This window comes from Cynoglossus semilaevis, chromosome 11 (assembly GCF_000523025.1).
Source record: "Cynoglossus semilaevis isolate Cse_v1.0 chromosome 11, Cse_v1.0, whole genome shotgun sequence".
Taxonomy (NCBI): domain Eukaryota; kingdom Metazoa; phylum Chordata; class Actinopteri; order Pleuronectiformes; family Cynoglossidae; genus Cynoglossus; species Cynoglossus semilaevis.
Window position 1 is genome coordinate 1265745 of NC_024317.1, and position 9992 is coordinate 1275736.

The following is a 9992-nucleotide window of genomic DNA, read 5'->3' on the forward strand; positions in this document are numbered from 1 at the left end:
CCCCACCACCAGAACACGTAAATATCTTCAACAGAAAAACAACAACAACAACAACCGTCATGTCGTTGAACTGGAGTCAAACATCAACAACTGACGTCAAACACACGCTTTAACCAAGAGAGGCAGACATCACATATACTGTATATATGTATCACATAGTACTGCACCAGTAACAGTACTATACTACACATTACGTTACATTATATTTAGCATAGAGAGTACTATATATTTGGTACAGTTCTGTACCTGAGATACTGCAGTACTACTTGGCCGAGAAACTGACACGATTCCATAAACTGTTCATTTGATGATTTGATCTTTTCTACATTTTCATTAGTCACTGTACCACAGCATCACTGAGTACTGCTGTGTACTCAGTACTCACAGAGTACTACGTGTCTTACAGTCATCCTGGAGGAGCGACAGTCAAAACAACAACATTATTTTCCGTCCACTTCACTCTCTGAACATTTCCCAACATTCAGCCTCCGTTAGCAGCTTGTCACACCAGGATGACACAGATCCAGCCCCACCCAACTCCACCTCAACACACACACACACGCCGTCTGCACGCACACACACGCACACACTCAGAGACAAGGTGACAACATCTACGATCTAAAATTTGCGAAATTTGATTTACGAAACAGCAGAAGGAGAAATAATAATAATAATAATGTAGCATGTTAGCAATGCTAGCATAACAAACAGAGGACGTTGAAGGAACTGATATTAATTTTTTTGTGAACATATTTATATAAACTACATTTTTTATCTAGCTATAACCAACCCTGGCATCGGTACTTCTAATCGGTACCAACAGTTCTGCTGGGACTACAGTCAGGTGACAACGTCTACGATCGAAAATTTGCGAAATTTGATTTACGAAACAGCAGAAGGAGAAATAATAATAATAATAATGTAGCATGTTAGCAATGCTAGCATAACAAACAGAGGACGTTGAAGGAACTGATATTAATTTTTTGTGAACATATTTATATAAACTACATTTTTTATCTAGCTATAACCAACCCTGGCATCGGTACTTCTAATCGGTACCAACAGTTCTGCTGGGACTACAGTCAGTACCAGGACCGGTCGGTCGGTGTCAGCTGTTACTGCAGACAGTGATACTGGAACATTGTTGAAGGATGATGAGATTTTCAAAATAAAACATCTTTTAGTCTTTTATCTGTTAGTATCAGAGTCTGATTGACCTTTGACCTGTGGTTCTGAAACATTGACAGATTTTCTTTGATGATAATGAAAACGTGTCCTGGTATCAAATGACCTACGGACCGGCACTGGTCCCTGGACCAGGGGTTGGGAACCACATCAGTTTTTGAGGTTTTTTCTGATGTTTACTTCCTGTCCACAAGTTTGACTCTGGACGTTAGTGTTGGCTGACCAATCACAGAGCCCCCGACCCCCCCCCCCCCCCCCGGGGGAGCGGGGAAAGATATTTTTTTGTGGGAGGGAGAATATTTAACTTCAGTTGATCAAACTACAATACATGTAGTACCAGTTGGGACATGTTTCTCCAGGCCTCTCCAGGTTTCTCCAGGTTTTTCCAGGCCTCTCCAGGCTTTTCCAGGTTTCTCCAACATCTTTGTCAAACCTTCAGCTGTGGTTACGGTTTATTACGGTTTATTTCATCAGATTTTCCGACGCCCTAGAATTTTCTTTTCTCCATTGTTTTTGAATTAGACCCAAAACTGAAAGATGTTTTTTTAGAGGAACTGAATTTTTTTTAGTGATTTTTTTGACTTATTCTATGAATCTGAAAAAAACTGGACAGGGTACAACACAGTTCAACACCCGGTCGTCTGTGTGACTGTACACCTCCAACAACAACAACAACAACAACTTCATGTCAAAACATGACTGGGATCATTTAGATCCACAAACTTCAAAAAATAAATTCTCACCTAATGAAAATGATCAAATTCAAGGACATTAAAAATGGGGGAAAAATAAGAATAAAATTAAAATCTACAATAACTAAGAATCAAATTTTAACTTTTATTTGAAATTGACATTTCTGTGTGAAAACTATTTCTTTTTTTTTACAAGGAATTAAATAAAACAATCAAAGATCGTCTGTGACTCCAAATTTACTGTTATATATTTTATATTTAGATTGAATGTATTTATATATTTACTGTTGTGTAAATTTAGACTGAATGTATTTATATATTTACTGTTGTGGTCGTTAGTGGTGGCCGTGGTGCGGCGGGTCACCCACCTAGCAGCAGCAGCTTGACTTCTCTGGCCGCCTTCTCTCCGTCCTCCCGGAGGTTCTTGTCGATCATCTTCGACCGCTCGGCTGCAGCCTTGTCCTCGGCGCTCACCGTACAACCCATGGCTCCACACGGAGGGGCTCACCGACCACCCCGGCCTCAAATTCTTCAACTATTACCGACGGTTTGGACGGAACTTCGAACGTCCAGCAGCGGAGTTTTTCCGAACGAGTCAAAAGTCAACGTTCCCGCCTCACAGGTGCAGCGAATTCATCCACGCGGCGCCAGGCTCGTAGTTGGTCACGGTCCATGTGGAGGAGGCTTAAAACCCGGTCCTTCATCCGTCCGTCCATCCATCAGTCCGTCCGTCAATCCACGCAGCCCCGTCTCGGCCTGGTGGGCAGCGCGTCCTCGGTTGAACGTCTGTCCTCGGTCTCTACCTCTGGTCTGACGGTTCACTGAGAATCTGTCGCCGCCGCCGCATCGACGTCAACCTGTCACGACGGTCGGGTTACAGCAGGTGAGCTCCCGCGGACGCGTCCCTCGCCCTCTCTCTGTGGCACCAATTAGAGAGGAAGGCACCGAGACGAAGTACGCTGTGCAAACTGCAGAGGGCGCTGTGCCAGCGTCAATCTCATTCCTCTGCATATGGAACAAACAAACAAACAAACAAACAAACAAAGGTGCCAGCGTGGACCGCAGTGACCAGTGGGACTGAGGCTGAACAGATTTAAAAGGTTCGGTTAAATATTTATGAAACCGTCCTGGCACACGATCACACCGATTGGAAAGTTGGTAGACAGCGCCGCCTGGTGAAGCACAACGGTGAAGAACCGTGTTTACAGTTAAAAAGACAAAGATTTCTTTATTAAATGCTTTTTATTTAAAACAAAAAAAAATCGTTTTATCAGTACTAAAAAAACTGAACATGGCTTTGTTAATTGTTAGAAACGTGAAAAAATAATTATTATTCTAAAACACATTTATATACAGTATATTTTTATTTTCTGTGTGTGTGTGTGTGTTCTTGTATTTATGCTCCTGTGAGGACCAACGTCCGTCCACGTGAAAAGTGGGGACATTTTCCACGTCGTGTTTTTCCAGTGGTTTTGACATCAAACAAACTCAAATGACCGTTCTTTAAATTACGATAAAAAAAACCACATGTTGTTTGGACATGACACAGAAGGTCACAACACAACCCATCATCACCACCTACAGGTGAGGAGGCAGGTCAGGGTTCAGTCACGAGGAGAACTTTACTCTCGTCAACAAAGGAAACATCCGGACAATTTAGAAACATCTATAATTACTTTATTGCCAAAAACTAAAACTGCCACTGCTCTTTACACTGTACACACTATTATGCATCACAAATATAAAATGTTTATATGTACATATATTTAAGCCACATTTTGTTCATCAAATTTTCCTCAAACCTTAGTTTTAATTCCCACATTTAGCCCGTAATAAAATATCAAACACATTTTAATTCTTAGGAAAATGCATAAGTGATGAGTCTGGCCTCTGTTTCACAGCGAGGAGCATCGACAAGCAGCAGGTAGACAGTTGGTTTTTGTTTGTTTTTTGGCGTAATCTCCTAAAATGAATGTCGTACGACAAAACTAATATTTCATTTAACTCACAGCCAAAACACATGGAAAATGACAAATCACAAAAGTCGGAAGGAGCAGTGAATATTCCTCCTGCTAAAGTTCATTCCTTATCGAAGGAATTACTCTGCTAGCGTCCGCTGCTAGCGTCCGGTGACATATGTTACTAGTCGGTCTACGGTGAACCGGTGGACAAACCAACATGGGTCCCACTATTCAACCTACGACATGGACCTCACACTGACTTTGTCTGGGTTAAAGCTCAGTGACAAACAGAAAACACAGACGTGATAAATAATCTGGAGGAAGTGAAGAATTACAGACCTTCAAAATAAAACCATCTTTGGTAACAAGAAAGTTGAAGATTTTGCATTGTTAAAAAAAACAAGATGATTTGAAAATGATTTGAACCAATTCTTGTTGTTGATATAAATATCTCAAATATGTTTAGCTTCGACTGCAACGGCGACAGAACCAACGCTACGCTAACGAGAAAAAAAAACATCTGAATCATCGAGTCTAAATAATAATCACAACATCAGAGTAAGAGCAGAGCGACACGCTACAAAATCCAGAGCAGAAAAGACATTACAGCAGAGTGACAAATACATCAGTACATCTTCAAATGAATAAAATGAAACTCACACACTGGACCAGACCACCAGGGGGTGCAGTTCAACCGAAAGCCTCGTTTACTGTTGGGTTAAATCAATGAACAGAACGACGACCGAGTAGGAAACATTTTAAAAATGATAATTATCCCACATACTGAAGAAGGCAACAGTTTTTTATCCTGATAATCATGAGGTTTTCATCAAAATATATTTGATTAATCTTGGTGTAGTGTCGCTAAACCGCTGCCACCAGGTGGCACTATCTGGACGGACTTATTCAAAAGAACTAAAAAAAAAATGTACGAATGAGAATTGACAATTTAAGAAAGTTCTTAAAGTTTAGTGAAGGGGTTCCCAACCCCCGGTCCAGGGGCCGGTGCCGGTCCGTAGGTCATTTTCGCAGTGAAAAAAATGTACTTCAGTTTTACTAATGTACTTCATTCTAAAATAATCCAGTCATGTCCCTTTATTGTTTTGATTCAAAGATAATCTGTCAATGTTTCAGAACTACAGGTCAAAGGTCATTCAGGCTCTAACAGAAGAAAGTCTAAAAGACATTTTTATTTTGAAAATCCTTCAATGATGGCGCGATATTACTGGTCCACAGTAACGGCTGGTACCGATCGACCGGTCCTTGGTACAAAAAAGGTTGGGAACCACTGAGTTCGCTGGTTAAAAAAGTATCAGTGTAATTATCACTGGTTGTTGGTCGCTGGTTTAGGTTAGTAAGATATCAACTAAATAAAATCTATTTTTTATTCTTACACTTAAATTAATCTGAGGGAAAAAAATATTTATAATTCATGAAACATCCACAACTTGAAGTAAAGTTATTGTTCAAGTTGGCTGTTTGGCATTGAGGTAACAATAAGAGCATTAAATTAAGCTAATTAAGTTTCGTGTTGCTGTTCACGTCATACACAGTTGTTAAATATATCTCTTCAAAAATTAAAAGCGCTGCTAAATAAATATACATTCCTGTTTTTATTCTGTTTCTGTTTCGATTGATGAAAATGAAAAGATTCGAGTTTTAACACTTCACTCACCACACACGTCCCCGCGGAACCTGAGGGTGAACAGTTGACAACTGTTGTCATGGCGACGCCTGGTTGGTGCGTCACGTAAAAAACTACATCATATTTGTGTAAAAATAGTTTCTGAAGTATTTTAGTTAAATATCTGCGTGTATCCAGTCTAAAAGATTATATATACATATAAATATATAAATACATATATATATATATACATACATATATGTACATATATTTATATATATATACACATATATATATGGTTATATATACATGTATAAAAATATATGTATATATATAAATATATTTATATACATATATATTTACATATATGTGTATATAAATATATTTATATATACACACATACAGTATGTGTGTGTGTATACAGTACCAGCTGCAGCTGTTTGTGTGTGAATAAAAAGGCGTCTGTTTTTTTTTTTTTTTAAAAAAAAAAAAAAAACAGACGCCTTTTTATTCACACACAAACAGCTGCAGCTGGTACTGTATACACACACACATACTGTATGTGTGTATATGTAAATATATTTATATATACACACATACAGTATGTGTGTGTGTATACAGTACCAGCTGCAGCTGTTTGTGTGTGAATAAAAAGGCGTCTGTTTTTCTTTTTTTTTTAAGACCCTGTTCATTTATGATCATTTCTATTTAAATTGCATTATCATTGCACTATGTTACACTGAATTATTGAAAAATTTGAATAAAATTATTTTTTTTTTTTAAAAAAAAAGTTAAAAAGTATTTAAGCCCTGGTCATTTCAGCTCACGCTTCTAACTGTAGATGTTAACACCAGGAAGAGTAGGGGGGGGGGGTTGGGGGGGCAGCACTGCACTGTGACCCCACCCAGGTTATAGTGCTTCCTTCAACATTGACCACACACCCAGGCAGCATCTAGTGGCCTCCTGCAGATTGACCGCCCCCTGTTGTCCAGTCGATTATTATGAAGCTGAGACTCATTACCATGAAGGAAAAGCCCAGAGCAGCAAAACAGGCCGCCTGGTGGAGAAAAGAGGAACAGCGTCAAAAAAAAAACAAAACCAGACTTATAGTCTGGAAATGACGGTAATCAGAACAAAACGTTTCAGACATGTTGTCCTTAGATCTTCAGATTAGTCAACAGTTGAAATGATTGGTCGGTTCAGCGAGCGTTAGCCTCACCAGGATCTTTGGACGGGAGTTCATGGGTTCATCCTCCACGGGGACGATACGGATGTAAAAGATCGCAGGAAAGATGAAGATGAGGCAGGGGGCCGACGTAGCGCCTGCAGGAAGGACACGACCATGAGTCACAGATTCAACCACCAGTCTAGTTATTAGCTGGTTAACTGGTAACCAGTCAAACGTCTAATTCAACTTTGACTTTTTTTCTTTTGTCTTTCAGTGATTATTTCCCAAAGTTTCTGTAAAAATATATATTTTTTTAAAACCAAACAAAGTACAAAGAATTTCTTTCTTTCTTTACTTTTGTTTTTTATCTGGTTTTAACTTGACTGACGTGACCCCTGCACACAGGTCGTGACGGTCTGTGTACGTCGGTGTTCGTCTTGGTACGACGCTCCGAAAACCTTCATGTGTTTTTCCTAAACACTCGTCAATGTTTGTCAGAGGGGAAAAAAAACGAAGCTTTGAAGTATTCTTTGAAGAGGCTTCAACTTTCACCTCTAACCCACGAAACACTGCGCCGATCTGGAGATAAAGGCATGAAAACAATATTGACTCAGGTCTGACTCTCTCTCTCTCTCTCTCTCTCTCTCTCTTTCTCTCTCTCTCTCTGTAAACAGGCTTTGGTCACATGTTCATATTCTGAACCAGGAGAATCGGTGCAGACTTCAGTCAGTAAACACAGACTGAATAGGTGACTAATAATTACTAATAATTACGTACGTTAGCATGTAACTGAAATGTGCAAAAATAACTTCTACGACATTTTTCCGATGACATTAAAACCCGTCATCGTAAACGTCCGACACTTCTCTCGTTGTTGTTCCAGCTCTGGTTGCGACACCGGTGCCTGACGTCAGAAGCGGGTCACACGTTTCTGTACTGAGGCCGTGGTTCAAACTGTGGGTCGCACTCACCGATGATGCCGAAGATGCCCAGGATGTTTGGAGCGAATATGACCAGCAAGTTGATGATGGAGAGCAGGATGGCGGCGATGGCGATGTGACGCAGCCAGTTGAAGGACTTGGTGGGAAAAACCATCTGCTGGATGGCCCGACGAACCTGTGGACGCACAAATAAATATATACACACATATATATATATATACATATATGAGGTATCAGGATTTTGTTTCACGATACTGTACTGATATTCTACAGAACTGTATCGTTATTTTTTTTTATATTAACAAAATTTAAATTAACGGAATTCCGAGTGGTTGGTTCATTTTCTTTTTTCTTTTCTTTCCAAACGTAGATCCTTCTGGTCCAGAGTTAAAAACCTGATCCGTCCAACAAACGTAGATCCTTCTGTTCCAGAGTTAAAAACCTGATCCGTCCAAGAATATTTACGGTAGGAAAAGTTCATTTTTAAATATCTCTGCCTGTTTCACAACAGACTTGGAGTCAGTTTTCACACTAATTAGAAGATGTTTGAAGAAGTTTGTATTTAGAAAAAAGGACTTTTCGGAGCTGACTGACCACTAGGAGAATTATGAGCTGGAAAACTCACAGGGAACAGGACGATGGGAACAGTCAGAGTGACAGCAGTCAGCACAGCCACACGCACACACAGAATCAGAGTGTCAAACGGATCGATCCGGCTGTAGGTGTGCAGCAGTTCAGCCTCCACCTTCCCTGCAGGTCAGAAGAAGAAGAAGAGGAAGAAGAAGAAGAATAAGAAGAAGAAAAAGAAAAAAAAAAAAAAAGAAGAAGGAGGAGGAGGAGAAGAAGAAGAAGAGGAAGAAGAAGAAGAATAAGAAGAAGAAGAAGAGGAAGAAGAAGAAGAAAAAGAAGAAGAAGAAAAAGAAAAAAAAAAAAAAAAGAAGAAGGAGGAGGAGAAGAAGAAGAAGAGGAAGAAGAAGAAGAAGACGAGGAAGAAGAAGAGACTGACGTGTGAATCCATCTGACAACATTAAACAACAACTGGTAGAGTTGAGGTGTTATATCGTGTGTGTGTGTGTGTGTGCAGTAAACACCAACGCCAACAACTGCAGACCGTTCTCACCGTAGAAGGTCAGGTACCCGAAGAGCGCGGCCAGGAAGTACATGGAGTACATGACGAAGATGGATATGTTGGCCACCTTCTGCATCTTCTTCTTCGTTGCACTGGAATCAGAGTCAACGTCAAACACCGACACATTCTACACCGACACATTCTACACCGACGCGACATCAAATATCGCAGGTTTCCGAGACCATGACTCACTTGCGGAGCTCGGTGTAAATGGGCAACACCTCGGGGTGACAAACGAAGGCAAACGCCAAGATGGGTATGGTGTACGCCGTCTGTAGGGACACACATGACCTCAGGGGGGCGACCACCAAACCACAGACTTTTTTTTTTTTCCATTTCTGTAGAAGTGGAAGTTGGAGTGAAGTTTTCCGACTCCGACTCACCTGTGAGTTCATGGTGAACATGCGTGGGGAACAGTCCACCTCCTGGTCCGCGTGGACGACGTGGTTTGACACATTCACGGTGTGGTGGGCGGCGGTACTGTTGGAGGAGTACTCTTCAAACGGACAGGGAATCTGGAACTTCTTGTAGATCACCTGTAAAAAGTTGAAAATAAATAAATCAGCGATCCGATCCGATCCGGTTCGGTTTTTGTTTCTGATTTTTAGCACCGAGGAGAAACATTCAGTCCCAGCCTTTGATGTTTAAAAGGAGCGTCCACCAAACATCACAACATACCACTGCAGCGTGTGAGACAGAGGTGAGGGTGGGAAAGTGAAGGGACGCGCCAAAAAGTCATGGCGCCGACCGCGGGTGTGAAGTGGACGAAACTTACGGCGGTGAGAAAGAACACCATGCAGCTGAGAGAGAACCCACTGGTGTAGCCCAGGTAACCTGTGGAGGTGACACAGTTGTCAATCAAACCGTGACATCATCAGTGACTCGTCTGAACACATGGAGTCTGAATATTGTCAAAATGAAAACTTCATCTCATCATAAACCTTGTACTTTAAAGACACAAGATCAACGTTAGAAATCAACGTGACATTTCTGACCCAACATGACAACTGGTCCATGTACCATGTACACTGGTCCATGTACCATGTAGCGGTCGGTCAGACAGACAGACACCAGGTGAACCTGCGGAGCTTCTTACCCAGTTGCTTCATCAGAGCCAGGGGCAGGATGATACTGGCAGAGACCATGATGACCAGGTAGTTCCCGTTCAAGTACCACAAACTGTGGGAGGAAAAAGACTTGAATGAAACTGAGACATCGTAGGAAGACACTAGAAAAAAAAAACTGAGACTGGTTTACAGATATATGTATATATGTATATATATACATATATA

The 9992-nt window shown here is 40.8% G+C and overlaps 2 protein-coding genes across 4 annotated transcripts in view; both read right to left on the reverse strand.

The window, feature by feature from the left end:
* The window catches only part of LOC103385718 (guanine nucleotide-binding protein G(i) subunit alpha-2), a 14054-nt gene extending 9116 nt beyond the window's left edge, over positions 1-4938 (reverse strand). The window contains exon 1 of the mRNA XM_008319684.3: positions 2246-4938. Within this exon, the coding sequence (XP_008317906.1) occupies positions 2246-2363 (118 nt within the window). The 5' untranslated portion in view covers positions 2364-4938. The remainder of the gene's footprint in view (positions 1-2245) is intronic.
* Positions 4939-6248: 1310 nt separating this feature from the next.
* LOC103385719 (sodium-coupled neutral amino acid transporter 3) overlaps positions 6249-9992 on the reverse strand; it is a 14794-nt gene continuing 11050 nt past the window's right edge. For all 3 annotated transcript variants that reach the window (XM_008319686.3, XM_008319685.3, XM_008319687.1), the window contains 9 exons: positions 9797-9879; positions 9476-9534; positions 9084-9236; positions 8893-8972; positions 8692-8792; positions 8197-8321; positions 7602-7746; positions 6682-6785; positions 6249-6519 (listed from right to left, as the gene is read on the reverse strand). In XM_008319686.3, coding sequence (XP_008317908.1) covers positions 6415-6519; positions 6682-6785; positions 7602-7746; positions 8197-8321; positions 8692-8792; positions 8893-8972; positions 9084-9236; positions 9476-9534; positions 9797-9879 — 955 coding nt within the window. In that variant the 3' untranslated portion in view covers positions 6249-6414. The remainder of the gene's footprint in view (positions 6520-6681; positions 6786-7601; positions 7747-8196; positions 8322-8691; positions 8793-8892; positions 8973-9083; positions 9237-9475; positions 9535-9796; positions 9880-9992) is intronic.